We start from the raw sequence: 15,641 nt of genomic DNA, 5'->3' as shown, positions 1-15,641 counted from the left end.
TTTGCAATTTTTTTTTTTTTTTACAACCATGTGGAACAAGTGGGGGAAAAACTTTTTTTTTTTTTTTTTTGTTCGAAGAATCGTACTTCACCAATTTTACCACGCAAGTGTGTATCGTAACATACCTACCATTTGGTACCATTTTTTTTAATTTTAAGCTAATTTCGTTAGACAAAAATAAAATAGAGACAAGATTATTAATTTTATGTGTATTCAAAAGTGAAGAATAGAATGGGTGGGTATAAGCAAATAAACAGCCTTGTAATTTTCATCTAGCGCTTGCACACGCGTGCGCCTTTTTTTCCTTTTTTTACTATGCACACAGTGTGTAGCTAGCCGTTATGCTCCCCCCCCCCAAAAAAAAAAAGTATGAACGGGTCAGGTAAAAAAAGAGAGAAAAAAAAAAAAAAATGACAATCATGGCGATGATGATGGGCAACGAGCTAGCCAAAAATAGCGCTCCCAATTCTGAGCTGTGTTGTTCGGTGCTTAATGGCTAGTTCGAGGTCGCCGGACATGCCCATGCTCATGTGAAATTTTCTGTCACGAAAGTAATCACGAATAACTGTATTGCTTAGCAGTCTACTCTTTATATCATTCAAAATTACGAAGGAGTTTTCCCTATTGGAAATTTCTAACGAGGAAATGGTCATGAGTCCCTTAAAAATTAGAAATTCACAATTGTTGATAATGTACAGAATGGTGCTTTCAATATCATCATATTGGTTATGTGCAATGCCTGTTTTGTTCGGGTCGTCTGTTGTTTTAATTTGCATAAGCACACGGATTTTTTTTACCTGGTCACTGTTTCTCTGTTCATTTTCGTTTATACTTTTTAAATAATTATTTAACAGGGTGGCTTTTTTTTGTTTATCTAGCGATTCCACCATATGGAGATTTTTTAAATTTGCCAACACTTTGCATTTCTTTGATTGCAGATTTCCTATGAAATGCCACTTTATGGTATCTGGCAGCTGTTTCGTCTTTTCCTCCAAGGCTTCCAGAGAATTCTCCCCAAAGTGGTACTTCTTGTCATACGCGTGAATGTTATTTATTTCTTCACTGCCTACATATTTGGTAACAATTAGTATCTGCGGTGGGGCAACACCGCAATTATCACAAAGGGTCTTTATTTTATTTTCAATCTCTTTTAGGTTGTTAATGTACTTCATCGTGTTTTGCGTTTGTTCACGTGCAGGAGGGGGGGATCACATTGGACGGTTGGGGATTATTCCTTCTTATCTGCTACAATTTCTTGTTGTAATTTTTTTTGCGTCGGGGAGGGGGGAGAGGCCTATACTCTCTTTATGGAGTGCCCACTGTGTGAAGAACTCCCGAATTGTCACTCTCCTATTTTGGCTACTCCCTCTATACAGTAAGAAAATGGGCACGCATAAAACATATTGTACGTTAGAACGTGCATCATCGTGTAAGTTTCCCCTTTCGGTTGGTAACTTTTGGGAGGGAAGTTACTCCTCATGTGGATGGTAGAAGGGGATTATTCGGTAGCACTTTTTTTTTTTGCTTGAAAGGGGCCTCTCCTATCGATGCCTTTTTTTTCGGGCCTGCCCGTTTGTTCTCTCGGAGGGAGCACGAATAAATTGCCGTTTTATGTTGCATCCCCGGTTGGTCAACACGACAACGAATTTGTCACGCGCGCGTTGCAGTTGCGGCGGGGGAAAAAAAACACAAGCGCGAGCATGGGCATGAACATAAGCATAAGCATGAGCATAAGCATAAGCATAAGCATATGAACGCATGAACGCATGAACGCATGAACGCATGAACATATGAACCTAGTTGCATGCGTATTCGTACATGTATACGTGCACGTAAACAAAACCGCGCAATCGTGGGGAGGGCCCCAAGGGGCTACGCATGTTGCAGCGGAAAAGGCAAATACGGAAACGCCCACATTTGGGTTTATCTATGCGCGTGTGCCTGCTGTGCGCCTGCTTGTGACTCGCCGCGAATCGGAGGAGCCACCCGCCACGCTAGTCCATTTTGTCCTTCTTGCCGTGGCCGCGTCCACCGCGATCCTCCGCAGGCACCTCCGAATCGTCAAACAGAATGACCAAAATGAAAATAAAAAAACAAAAAAGAGACATATAAATGTACGTATAAAATGGATAAAAAGAAAAGTGCACTCTTTTGTTTTTATCATAATGCAGTGAAGATCGAACGGGCAAAAAAAAATGCAAATTTAAGACATTGTATCCTTTTCTGCGGAAATATATTTTTATTTTATACACACCATGTTCGTTTGGCAAATCAAAATTTTTGTAGTACGTTGGACTATCTTCATTCTTGTACAGGTTTAAAAAATCTCTTCTGTGAATTTCCATTTTGACGAGTTCGTACTGAATGTCCCTCCGTTTGAGGGGGACCCAGAAGTTGTTCTTCAGTTCGTATAGGTCGATAGACAGGTGGATCAAATCGTTCGCGAAAAAGGGAGTGGCTCCTATGCGGTCTCCCCGTGAGAGGTCTTCCCCTGAGCGGTCTCCCCGTGAGAGGTCTCCCGCTGCGTGGCCTATTTTTCCTCCCCCTCTGTACAGTTTAAACTTATCGTACCGGACGATGCCGCTCTTTTTAAAATTCCACGCAACTACCTCCTGAGCGAATTTTTTATTTTCCCCATTTGTGTGAAAAAAAAGATCCGAAAAAATCTCACTTGACGAGGAAAAAACAAATCGTGAGTTATTGTCCCACTGGCTGGAAGACACTAAAGTTAAGTCCCTTCCCTGTTTTGCCTTTTTCACCACATTTCCATTTTTGTCGCACAACAGGCATGTCTGTGTGCACGTTACGATTTCGAGAATGTTTTTTGTTTTTCCCATCATGACATGTGCTGTTCCTTGGAAGAGTAAACGTTTCCTTTTGTTCCCCTCGGAAGGGTTAACAACGATTGGTGTGTCTCGTATTATTTCTCCTGTGTAGAAGGCGTTTCCCAGGTTGATTTTCTCCTCAGGCATATCCACCCCCTTTCGTGATGATGCCATTCCAAAGGGGTCCTTCACATAGGACCCACTCCCATACAACTGAACATGCAACTGTGTTAAGAACTGCATCCCGATTTTCCCTCTTACATTGTTGAGACTTAAAAAAACGTTTTTCTTTTTTTCTCTGAAGCTGTTCACATACTTGGCGGTTAGAGATTCGACCACTTTGTCATCCAAGGTGTCCATGATGATCACCAGTCCATCGTAGATGGCGGGGTCCCCGGGCAGCAACACATCATTGGCACCACCGCCCCCGGGCAGCAACACATCATTGGCACCACCGCCCCCGGGAAGCAACGCATCACTGTCACCACCACCCCCGGGCAGCAACACATCACTGTCACCACCACCCCCGAGCCGAACGAACTTCCCTACATGGTGACCCTCTTCCCTCCCCAGCATGCGCAGGAACTCCCCATGTGTCACCGACAGATTCGGTAGGTTACTCACCAGTACGAGATTACTGCTCTGAAATTTTTTTACTTTGTTTTGTAAAGAGCCTCTCACGGACTCCCTATCAAAAGGAACCCTTTGCAGTTTGATATTTTCACACCGGGATGTTTGTACGCTAATGAGGAGAAAAAGGATGGAGAGGAGGAGTAGGGGGAGGGTCACCTTTTTCTCTCTTGCCCAATTCTTCTTCTTCTTCTTTTCCATGGCTCCCGCAGAACGATCTCGAAGATGAACCGCAACGGGAGCTGCAGTTTGTTGGTGACGTTGGCGGCGTTGGCGACGTTGGCGACGTTAGCAGCGTTGGCGACATGCTTAGGTATGCTTATTTCAGGGGATTGGCCTTGCAAGGGTAGGAAAAAGTGGGCCAAACGTGGAGAAAAAGTCAATCCCCCCATATCAGTGGTGACAGTTGGACCATGCTGCTGTGCGGGACTCACCAAACTGGGCACTTTTAAAAATGTATCCCCATTTTTTTTTTTCTCCTCATGAGTGGGATGGAGCACTCCGTACCCGTTTAAGTGGAAGATCCACAACGAAGAATCTCCTTTGTCACAGAGGAGACGTCCCGAAAAATAATCGACCCCCCCCCCTGCAGCGTTTTTTTTTTCTTTAGTAATCCTGGGGGGGTTAGTACCCTTCGGAAAGGCCTCTCCTCTCCCGATAAGGTAGTCATTTTAGGAGTCAACGTTTGGCTAAGTCAACTTTTGAAGCAGCAGCTATACTTACATCACGAATTGTTATTAATAAGAAAGGAATGTAAAAAGAGGTTCTTGTTCAGGGTTGGTGCCCCCATGGAGGGAGAAACGTCAACCGTGATTGGAAGGACGCACATGTAAAGAGGAGGCATGTACAGAGGAGGCATGTAAAGAGGAAGCATGTAAAGCGGAGGCATGTACAGAGGAGGCATATACAGAGGAGGCATGCAAAATTGAGGGTAAAGAAAAAAAAATGCAGACAACACAAGGGGGAGGGGGGGAAGCAATGGTGGTGCTTCCTTGTGACGACTCCTATGAGGGTCCCCCCTAAAAGGGAAAAAAAAAAAAAAAAAAAAAAAAAAAAAAAAATGGAGCACTGTACCTACGTGTGCACCGTAATAACATGATAAACATCGCTCTTGGTGAAGGTTTTCTTCGATGAGTGCTCCGTTCCGTCTCAAAAGGGACATATGGTCCTGGTAAATGCGTTCACTCCATTCATGGTGCAAATTTGTTCAGTCGCGTGGAATACGCCCTTTTGGTGAGTCTGTCCGGGCGAGTTGTGGGGGTATCCGTGTATGTGTGTGTCTTCTCCTGGGGGCGTCACGTGAACACCTTGGCACGTCAGCACTTTGGCACGTCAGCACTTTGGCACGTCAACACCTTGGCACGTCAACACCTTGGCACGTCAACACCTTGGCACTTCAACACTTCGTCACGTCAACACTTTGGCACGTCAACACTTTGGCACGTCAACACTTCGTCACTTCAACACTTCATCACTCCAACACTTCGTCACTTCAACACTTTGGCACCTCGCCGCCGCTCCCGCTGCTCCCGCTTTTCCCGCCGCGCCCCTGACTAGTCCTCTATGGAGGGGTGCCTGGCGATGGCCACCCTTTCGTCCTTGTAGCACTTGTTGAAGGAGACGATGGAGACGGAGAGGGAAATGAGGCAAAGAATGAAGAGGTAGGAGTAGTACCTAGTACTTATGAACTCGAGCAAAACAGAAATGAAGAAGGCACCAAGAAAGAGAGAGTAGTAGGAAAAAAAAGCACCTACGATTTTACATTCTTTTGGAAATAAATCAAATACATGAGTCCATATCATATGTCCAAACCCTAAGGATAATCCAACAAAATAAGAAGATATCGCAACAATTAACATAATTTTATGTACAATATTGGTAAATTCAAGGAAGTAGGAACCAACTAGACATGCTGCTGAAATGGCTTGTATAACCAACCCAGTAATTAAGAGATCCTTTTTCTCATATGTCCTGATTAACCTAGTACAGACTATTGAGCTAATAAAATAAAGCAACACAAACCCAACAGAAACTAACGTATTAGCCATAGTACTAGAAAATGCTCTAAAAAACAAGAATATAGCATTAAAAAACAGAAATGATCCATTAAGAGAGTAGAGAAAGCAGAGGAGCATGCCTACAAAGGAAGTCTTCCGTAATAACTCATTTTGAAAAAAATTCACTATTGTTAAATCCTTTCCTAGCAAACTCACTTCTTTTGTTTTTTGATTTTTGTGATATTCTTCTTTCTCGTTAAATTCTTGGATTTTCATTTTGGTCTTTAATTTATCAAATTTTTTAAATTTTTTCGATTCATATAGATGTAATGGAGTATCTAGAGTGAATGTAAAGGAAAATAAAAGTAATGATATCACACTGAAGAGTAGGGGTAACGCTAAGTGCAGTTTATACAATACTGTCAATACCCAGTAGGTTGTCTTGGGATTGGAAAAACGCATATTAGCATACATGGCTCCGAAAATATAACTAATAAGTAACCCTAGTGCGAAAAATATCTGAATATAGAACCCATAGAATTTCTGGTGATCTTTTGGTGTGTATTCTAAAATGTAACAAGATGCAGTAACCACAGATCCTCCAATGGCTAGTCCAAAAAAGGCTTGAGAAAATAAAAATATTATTATGTGAGGGGAGCTATATATGGTTAATAGGCTTCCAATTATGTAGAGGTAGTGCACTCCCATCAGTCCCTTTCTCCTATTGGAACTCCTGAAGTATAACGAAATGAGACATCCGAAGAAGGCACTCATGTAGAGAGTGAAATAGAAAGTTGCAAAGTACCACCTCTCCTTGTCGCACTTAATATTCCCCTCTGGGCATATCTTGAAATCTTTTAGAAGCATCATTCTTGCTAGATTCGTCGCTGACAGACACAGCCCACAGTTCAGGATCGCCAGGCAGGCGTTGCTGACCACCGTCGTGAGGTACAACATTGCGGAAAGGCTACGTAGGGGGGGGGGTGAAACTGGAAGGCGGGTTGCTCCAGGCTTTGCTGCTTCGCTACTTGGTGGCTTCTCAGATTCGCAGCTTCTGAACTACTCAGCTATTCAGCTATTCAGCTATTCAACTTCTGAACTTCTCAACGTTGAGTCTCCTTTGCGAGCCCCGTTTGTGATCCCCGTTTGCGATCGCCGCTTCGTTCGGCCTCCTGTCTGTACCGCCGGAGCGTGGTGGGGCACCCGTGTATGAGCTCGATCGGTTGGCGAACTCGCCGGTTAAGTAGCTGCTCAACCGGATGGCAAACTCGGTGGCAAACTCGGTGGCTAACTCGGTGGCTAACTCGGTGGCTAACTCGCCGGTTAACAAGCTGCGCAACCGGATGGCTAACTCAGTGGCGAACTCTCCGTTTGCGAAGTTTTCCCTTCTGGTGAACCCCTTTTGGACAGGAAAAAAAAAGAAAAAAGCAGAGGAGGAAAAAAATGACTCGGCGAAGACTGTATATTTGGGGACAAATATTGTACTACGTTAAAAAAGGCGAAGTCGAGTGGGTGTGCAGGAAAAAAATGTGTAAGTGGGTGTAACAATATACAAAAGGTTGTGAAAAAAAAAAAAATAAACGTGCGTGCGTGTGTCCTTGTACGCGTGGCTGCACACATGCGGACAGCCTCGCGAAATGTTGCAACAACAGAATGCTTCTTCGAAAAACGGCGAGAGAAAACCGCGGCTTGAGTGAGATCTGCAAAAAGCAGCACAGGCGAGTGAAAAGGGATCAAAAAATTGGCCTGCGCAGTTCCAGACAATGCATGCGTTGGGTGAATTTTTTTTTTTTTTTTTCTCCAGGGGGGGTACGTCGCGTGGGGTTAATTTGGGGGAGGAAAAAAAGGGAACAAGAGGGAAAAAGAAGGGGAAGAAAAGGGGGAAAAAAAGGGAAGAAGGGGGAAAAAAAGGGAACAAGCGGGAAAAAAAGGGGGAAAAAACGCAAAAAAGGTGGCCCTAAAAATGGCAACAAAATGGCAGCAACGTGGCAACAACATGGCAGAACGTGGCGCAAACGTCAGGGGAGGGCCTGCCTCACAGGTCCTCCTGCACGTCCAACAGCTCATCCACCATGTCGATCAGCGTGTCCAACTTGAGGGGGAAGAGAAGAAATTTTTTCCTTTTCAGTTTGTCTAAGCCTGTGCACGGGGGTAGAAGGAAAGAGGGAGAAATGCGGTAAGAAGGAGAAACGCGGTAAGAAGGAGAAACGCGGTAAGAAGGAGAAACGCGGTAAGAAGGAGAAACGCGGTAAGAAGGAGAAACGCGGTAAGACGGAGAAACGCGGGGGAAGCACAACCACGCTTCGATTCACTAAGCTCGCTGCTCGCACGTCACTCTTCACGCGGCACACTCCGCCAAGTCCGCGCTTCTCACTGCTCTCACTCAGCTCGCATGAATGACGAAACGGCGTTGTAGGGCCACCATCACCCCCTCTCCCCGAGTGGCCAACACAAAGTCGCCGCTGCCACCACGCTGCCACCCCCGCTGCCGACGCCGCTACCGCCGCCACTTCCACGCCTGTCTCACCTGTGGGGTAAATAACCACGCTGGGGTAAAAATCAATCGACTCATCAGTCATGTCGTTCAACTTGGCATCCATGGTGGCGACAAGGACGTTTTTGTATTTATTTTCCAAGTGAAAAAAGTTGGAGATATTGGACCAAAAAGAAAAAAGAGGTTTGCATTCTTTGCATCCCTGGACATGATAAAAAAGTAAAACAATTTTTTCCGGGTCCAATACAAGTGTATCGAAATTATTTGCACATACTATTTGATAGTTTTCTTGCGCTATTCTTTTTACTTCCTTTTCTGATTTTTTAATTTGAGCAAGTTCGTTGTGATTAAACTGGTTGATAGCTTGGGAGAGCTGTTCCGCGTTTATTTTTTCGCTCTCCAACTGTTTGATGTATTTTTTCGGCCTTAGTAGCCCAGTGAGGACATCCACCGTCGCGTCTCTGTAGTCCGCCACGAGGATGAAATTGCCGCTGTTCTCGGTGCCAAGCAAATCGGTCACTTCGTCGCTCTTGGGGAAGACGAACCGGAGCTGCGGAGAAGGGTCGAAGTGGTGATGTGTTGCGGCAGCGAGGTGTAGAGGTGGTGATGTGTAGAAGTGGTGATGTGTCGAAGTGGTGACGTGTCGAAGTGGCGAGGTGTAGAATCTGGATGTGCCGAATCGACGGGGCGCCGATGCGGGGAGAGCGATAGCCACACGTGCGCATGCACGCCACGCGAACCTACCTGTGGGTGGTGCGCCCGTATGACGGGGGCCAACTCCACGTACAGTGCGTCCGAGTAGTACCCAAAGTGGCTATACAGGTAAACATAAATTTCGCCCTTCTTCGCTTTGTACAAGGTCCTCTTATAATTAATAACCACGGGGAACTGAGCCATGTACTCACTAGCAAAGGTAAGGATGTCACTAGACACCCATACGTTGTTATCCGGTTTGTACGCATCCATATATTTTGTGTTCGCATCTCCAATGGTAGCCCCTGGTCCGTTGTATATTTCAATTTTCACATCACTCTCCATATCGGTGTATACCATTCCCACAGCTAAGTTAGGAAGTGAATGTGTTTCTCCAAAATGAAAAAATTTATGAACATGGTCAGAATTTTTTATACAAAAAGCAATAATACTAGCATACCCTTTCTTCTTTTGCATCTCCACATATTTTTCAACATGTTCTTTTTCCATTACTTCAATAGATGGCATGGGAAGCAGTTTAAACCACTCTACGATATTTTCCTTTGTATATTTTTTCCCAAATGTGTATCCTTTTTCTGGATCGAAGTCTTTAAAAGTTAAAATTTTGGGGATTTTTTTGATGTCAAAATTATCAGCTGTTTTTTTAAGTGTTATTGTATCCACATAGACAAATACTACTTCATCACTAGCTATCTCATTTGCTGCTTTCACAAATTCTTTATACACCTCTTTGCATGTCTCTTGCTTGTTGTTGCAAAACAGAGCTATGCAATTAGGTGTGTGTTGACTGTATATTTGTAACTCTACCTCATGGGTTAGGTGTTTCACATTTTTGGCTTCTTCATCTGTGACGCCTTCCCAAACAGAGCCGTTAACAAAGGAGTAGAACCCCACATAAAGGAACAGCAACAGGGACAAGGTCCACCAGGGAGGGGAGTACAACACGCGCTGAGTGGTCTTTTCCGCCATGTTGCTTAAGCGAGCTGGCCTTCTAGCTATTGAGCGGTTGTCTGACTCCCTCGCGCGGATGGGCGGATGCACATGAGTGAGCGTGTGTACACAGGTGTGCGTGTGTACACAGGTGTGCGTGTATTTGTTTATGTACTTCTGTGTGCTTGTGCTCGAGCTCGCTTGAGAGTTCCCTTCCGCGCCGCCGCTACTTATCGCCGCTACTTACCGCCGCTACTTGCCGCCGCTACTTGCCGCCGCTACTTTCCGCCGCTACTTGCCGCCGCTACTTTCCGCCGCTACTTACCGCCGCTACTTGCCGCCGCTAATCCCCTTGGAAGCTCTGCGCGAAAAACCCACAAAGAGAAGCGCGCTCTGTGGGGGAAGTACACACAGGGGAACAAAAATATAAAAAAAAAAAAATCAAACCATCAATTGCTGCAGTCAGGATAAGTCAGCCCCAACACGCGGCTTAAAAAAAAAAAAAAAAGAGGTAGGGACTAGCAGGATAGGGAACAACCAAATAAAGGAGGAATGCAAAAGGGTCATCATAAAGGTATAAAGGTGTAGGAAAGGAAAAAAAAAAAAAAAAAAAAAATCCCCCGTGTGAGAGATGGTGATCTTACTCAGCTTGATTGGGTAGCTTCATTTAGCATCACGCGGTGATGCGGATGGGGGAAGCAAAGTGGGAAGGGAAAGGAGGCAGAAATTGGAACATAACGACACTCCAAATGGAATTCGTGTAGCTATCCAAATGGCACCACGTGTGGGTCACCCCTAGTGAAGCTCACGCGAGGGGGAGATCCCACGGGGAGAGAAACCAATCCCACAGCAAGTGTGGCCAAAAAAATTCACACAAATGTGTGCAGCTTAGGCATGCGCAAAAAATGGTTATACGCGCTACTCCACCGCTACTCATCACCGGTGCACCGCCCTACCGCATTGTGACAAAAGACATCTCCGCCAGGATCACCGAACGGATACCCTCACCGAGCCGATGTACTCTCATTTTTTTTTTTTTTGCGTAACCGCTCGGGCAAGTGTGCATAACTTGGTGCACCGGTTAACTGCATCGTTTCACGCACCTCGCTTGGCTGGACTTGCGCGCTAGCAGCCGCAGAAGGGGCGTATATACCTTCTTCCGAAGCGATTTCTTTGGATGTGAATCCCCCCCAAGGTAGCCTCCTCCTCAATGATGTTTTTTTTTTTTATATATATTTTATTTTTTTTACATATTTTATTTTATTTATTTTTTTTTTTAAACGTTTGAGCCCCTCAAAGGAAGGGTCTCCCGTTCTACAATTCACAATTTAGCACTTTTCACGAATCAAAAAAAGAAAAAAAAAAGAAAAAAAAAGTGGCACAAAACGAACAGCACTCGCATGGAGGGTAAAAACTTGCAAAGGTGAAAAAAATAAAAGAAACAAAACACAACACAGCGCAGCACAACACAACACAACACAACGCAGGCTGACACGCTTGCATGTAGACTGAAACACTCACATGCGCAGCAGAGGGGAGAGAGGAGTATATTTTCTCAACTTCGAAGACGTCTTAAGTACATCCTTGCCATTTATATCAAGCCCAAATGGCTGTATATACCCCACGCGGGCGCGTTGGCCACCAGTCCCAAACTCTCTCTGTTTGCACATGAGAAGGGAAGCGACCTACCAAGCTGCAGTAATCTCCACAAAAAAAAAAAAAGGAACCGCCTTCACTCCATGATTAATATTATCGCTCTGTTTGCGACCATCCTTGCTACTTCCGAAAAAAGACCAACAAAAAAAAAGCCAAAAAAAAGCCCCCCAAAAAAACAAAACGCCCCTCGCGCGACGGAACCCCAATCAAAAGGAAGACTCCTTTTTATTCAAAGAGTACACATTATTCCTGTAGTCCCATCGTAGAATGCCCTTTTCTCCTTCGTCCCTTCCACTACAAATGTGAAGGAGCTGTGCCTCCCGCCCATCACTACCAATAACGATTAAACAGGGTACATCACTTCTCGGCCCAGACCCATAGAAAGGGACTTCGTATGGGTTCATCACTCGGAAATGTTTCTTGAGAATGTCCGTTAAGGGGTCAGCGATGTCGATGTACAACCACGGCATGTGCTTCTTGTGGTCTTCGAAGGACGTCCTGTCCGGGTCCGTACTCACAAAGATTACTTCAATTTTCTGGCTGGCCCCTGCCTCGTTGATGGTTTTGTAGTACTAAAGGGGAGGAGGTGAAAAAGGGAATCAAATGGTAAAGCGGACGAGTTGTCAGCACTCGCGTTTGCAACGCTCATCTTTGTACCGCTCATCTTTGCACCGCTCCGTACGTGCCCACGCGTGAAGCAAACATTTACCTGCTGCAGGAAAGGAAGGAATGCCCTACACTTGGGGTCACTGCCGTTCGAAAAGTACAAAGCGACTGACTTCCCAACCAAGTGCTTCTCGCTCACCACAGTGTTGTTGATATTTTTTAATGACCCCTCAGGAAAAAGTATCAGATCTGCAAATTGGAGGGGGAGAAAAAAATGGCAACATCGTGTATATTTAGGGGGAGTGGACGCGCCGCACTGAGGCTTGGCACACACAGGGGAGTAGTCACACACATGCGTAGATCTCCTTGCACGCATCGGCGAGCGGACGAGCTCTCTCTCTCTCACTTACCCATTTCCCGGTAGTCGATGGCCGCGCTCACGCTCTCCAGCTTTGTGTTCTCGACATCTTCCGCGGTCCGCCTTTTCTCCGCTTGGTACGGGGAGTTGAAGTTCGTGCAGGCCATTTTGAAGGAACGCAAAATCAAGAAGTGTTAAGCAGGTCGGAAATGAAAAAAAAAAAACGGTAAAGAAAAAAACGTCTCCGATAACTGTACAAAGGATGAATCGAAAAAGTTAATCTTGAGAGGAGTGGCTTGAGAGGAGTGGCTTGAGAGGAGTGGCTTGAGAGAAGTGGCTTGAGAGGAGTGGCTTGAGGGAAGTGGCTTGAATTATGGGGAGGCAGTCTTCTCCCAGCGTTTGTATATTATCGCAGACGCAAAAAAGGAAAATAAGACACCTTTTTTCTCTTCCGTTTGGACAAAAAACTTGACAAAATTGGGAAGTTTTTGGTATGGAGAGGAGAGAGTCCTCAGGGAGAGTCTTCAAGTTGAGCAGGCTCTCCTTGGGGTAAAGTGTGTCGATATGTTGATGTAGTTTTGGGTTTAGTTTTGCGTAGGTTTGGTGTAAAATTGGTGTAAAGTTGGAGTGATGTTTGTGTAGGTTTGGCGCAAAGTTGGTGTAAGGTTGGCGTGATGTTGATGTATGTTTGGCGTAAGGTTGCCGTAAAGTTGGTGTAAGGTTAGTGTAAAGTTGGTGTAAGGTTGGTGTAAAGTTGGTGTAAAGTTGGCGCATGAATGGCGTAAGTTTTGCCTTATTTTAGTTTTAGTTTAGTTTTAGTTTAGTTTTTGTTTGGTGTAGGTTTGGTTGTACATAAAAAAAATTTGGAAGTTTTTTAAAAGTTTTGTTAAAATAGTTTTAAAATAGTTTTAAAATAGTTTTAAAAAATTCATTTTGAAATTTTTTTTTTAATTTATTTTTTAATTTATACTTTAATTTATATTTAAAATTATTTTAAAATTATTTTTAAGTTTATTTTTGAAAAATATTTGCCAAATTTTGACTAGCTTTTCCTGATCCTTTTTTAAGTTTTTTTTTTTTTATTTTTTTTTTTTTTTTCCCCTCCCTGGCGCGTTCATGCATAAGCGGCTTTTTCTAACATCCTGTAGTCTCTTCCTACAAAGTAGCCTCCTAAAACCGTTGCAGAATTTAACAATTGTCTACACCTGTTCAGAAAAGACAGCCCATTTCCGTCTTTTTTTTTTTCAACTAGCCATTTTGATGCATTCACGGATTTACAACAATTGTAAGCTAAAACACGTAAGGACAGCCATTTTTGCAAATGTGAAAAAAAAAAATATGAACAGTGCATGTAAAATAGCTCTCTGTTATTCCCATAATTGGTGCATATGTGCATGCACTTTTTAAGCAACGCCGCAGGAGAGCTGACATGTGCAGGCGATTGCGGTCGTTTTGCGCGCGCTAAATAGTTAGCGATTAAAAGAAAAGCAGTTCGTAAATTCTTCTAGCAGTTCGTGCATTCTTCTAGCAGTTCGTGCATTCTTCTAGCAGTTCGTGCATTCTTCTAGCAGTTCGTGCATTCTTCTAGCAGTTGTTTGCATGATCAGGCAAATAAAAAAAAGACCACCTAAATGCGCACATATACGTGTGTACCATTTGGCGTGTACTAAATTTTTTTTTTACATGCACATAACTGCAAACGTGCGGCTTCGCCGCGCAGGCGTTAGGACGCTCCACGGTTGCGTCCTTTTAGACCGCTTTAAAAATTGGGGCCTCTCACTTTCGGCGCGAATTTAACGATAATGCGTGTGCGGGGTAAGCCGAATGGGTAAGCCAAGTGTGTAGCAAGTAACTAGCACGAGGTGGTGACACGTGGGGGAAGGCTCTCGGCCTAAACGCCGTTCGTGAAGTTGCAGACGTGGGGATGCGCGCAAATTTTCCCACGTGTGGTGCTTGTCAAGTAAGGAAACCAATTTTTTTGCGCCTTTTGTGCTAAACAAATTGCAGCTTGGCGGGGGGTAAGGAAAGCGTCCATGCTGAAAAGTACGCATGATATACCTATCCCATTCTTCCACTTCGAATCACCAGCTCGTTAGTCTTTTTTTTTTTTTTCCTTCTTTTAAATTTTCTTTTCCCGGTGGTGTATTAAATGCGAACTTGAGTCTGCCTAGCAGGTGCACTCACTAAGACACAGTTATTAGACTTAACAAAATTGGGAAAAAAAAAAAAAAAAAAACAGCGGGATGGCAACACAAACAGTTCGCACATTTTTACAAAAGTGAACAGCCGCCAATTTCGTTTTTATGACCTTCTATTTTTTTTTTTTTGTCCGAATGGGGGGATACTCACTAAGGGTTAAGTGAGAAGAATGGTGATTTCCTCTTTAAGTGTGCAACTTTACCCAAAGAGCTCCCTGAGATGCATTTTTTCCCTTTTTCCTTCCACGCGCCCTTTTTATGGGAGTGATTACACTCTTTAGAAGGGGTGCTACTCCGCGCCGCTTCCCCTCCCTAAGTTGGCAGTGGCCCACGTGTTCCTCCTATCAGCAGGTGCAGAGAGCAACCCCTTCGCAGTTCCACAAAAGAAAAAAATCAGGTTTCAAAGTGTAAACAGATTTGCGAAGGAAATAATTCTTTGTTATATTCGGCACCATCCTTTCAAATTAGGATTCACCCTTTTGGGTGATTTTTTTGCTACACCGTTTGGCGAAAGAAAGAAAAAAAAAACGTTACCACGCTGAGTTCCCATGAGTATCCATGTATACCCATGCGTACGCTGGTGTGGCTAAGAGGTCGCGCTGCTAATTTTGGGAAGGCTGAAAAATGGGGCAGGGGGATTTTCCTAATTTACACAGGCATAAACATAAAAAGTGGCTCCGCACCAGGGGATTTAGGGTACACCCCTAGCAGGGGCAACATTCCACATGGGGACAAAAAAAATAAGACATGAGTAGCTGACCCAACTGGGAAAAGCGAAAACATATCTGATTTGATTACGTGTATACACATGCAGCTGTGCACGTGTGTATAGCTTTTCTTCGCGCACGTGCACCGCTCGGTTGGATAAAAAAAAAAAACGCAAAAGGAGGCAACAAATGGAAAAGGGAAAAAGGTAGCATATAAAAATGGCGTCACATCAAAATGGCAAGAAAGAAGAAAAATATTTTTTTTTTCCACCGTGAAGGAACAGCGGAAGCGAAACTCCGGGTGTACGACTTGTCACATCACCATTTCACATTTCTTCAACCTGCGTTTGCGAAGGAGGCGAGGTTAACGACATCCACGCTGGTAGCAATTTGTACGAAGTAAATTTTTTCCTCCACGCCATCCATTGTCCATGATAATTGTTTATTTTATTTTATTTCATTTTAACAAAAAAATGTTAACCTTTTAATTGTGAAAAAATCTGAATGATCGGTAAAGTTACCACGG

General features: G+C 44.1%; 5 protein-coding genes across 5 annotated transcripts; all 5 read right to left on the bottom strand.

Moving 5' to 3' along the window:
* Positions 1 to 443: 443 nt before the first annotated feature.
* On the bottom strand, positions 444 to 1,091 carry PCYB_072720 (hypothetical protein; the record flags this gene model as incomplete). Its single annotated transcript, XM_004221669.1, has 1 exon — positions 444 to 1,091. A coding segment is annotated over one exon (648 nt), but the record flags the coding sequence as incomplete, so codon positions are not given.
* Positions 1,092 to 1,994: 903 nt separating this feature from the next.
* PCYB_072710 (dolichyl-diphosphooligosaccharide--protein-glycot ransferase putativeputative) lies at positions 1,995 to 4,125 on the bottom strand (the record flags this gene model as incomplete). The annotated part of the gene is made up of 2 exons (XM_004221668.1): positions 1,995 to 3,140; positions 4,087 to 4,125. The coding sequence occupies 2 exons, from the start codon at positions 4,123 to 4,125 to the stop codon at positions 1,995 to 1,997; spliced, it is 1,185 nt and encodes a 394-aa protein (XP_004221716.1).
* An 884-nt stretch (positions 4,126 to 5,009) lies between these two features.
* PCYB_072700 (sugar transporter) lies at positions 5,010 to 6,419 on the bottom strand (the record flags this gene model as incomplete). Its single annotated transcript, XM_004221667.1, has 1 exon — positions 5,010 to 6,419. A coding segment is annotated over exon 1 (1,398 nt), but the record flags the coding sequence as incomplete, so codon positions are not given.
* Positions 6,420 to 7,980: 1,561 nt separating this feature from the next.
* On the bottom strand, positions 7,981 to 9,629 carry PCYB_072690 (protein disulfide isomerase; the record flags this gene model as incomplete). Its single annotated transcript, XM_004221666.1, has 2 exons — positions 7,981 to 8,496; positions 8,691 to 9,629. Coding segments are annotated over 2 exons (1,455 nt in total), but the record flags the coding sequence as incomplete, so codon positions are not given.
* A 1,823-nt stretch (positions 9,630 to 11,452) lies between these two features.
* Positions 11,453 to 12,377, bottom strand: PCYB_072680 (PDI-like protein; the record flags this gene model as incomplete). The annotated part of the gene is made up of 3 exons (XM_004221665.1): positions 11,453 to 11,818; positions 11,956 to 12,101; positions 12,263 to 12,377. The coding sequence occupies 3 exons, from the start codon at positions 12,375 to 12,377 to the stop codon at positions 11,453 to 11,455; spliced, it is 627 nt and encodes a 208-aa protein (XP_004221713.1).
* Positions 12,378 to 15,641: the final 3,264 nt, after the last annotated feature.

This window comes from Plasmodium cynomolgi, chromosome 7 (assembly GCF_000321355.1).
Source record: "Plasmodium cynomolgi strain B DNA, chromosome 7, whole genome shotgun sequence".
Taxonomy (NCBI): Eukaryota; Apicomplexa; class Aconoidasida; order Haemosporida; family Plasmodiidae; genus Plasmodium; species Plasmodium cynomolgi.
The sequence above is the reverse complement of the archived record's forward strand: the minus strand, read 5'-3'. Positions and strand labels throughout refer to the sequence as shown.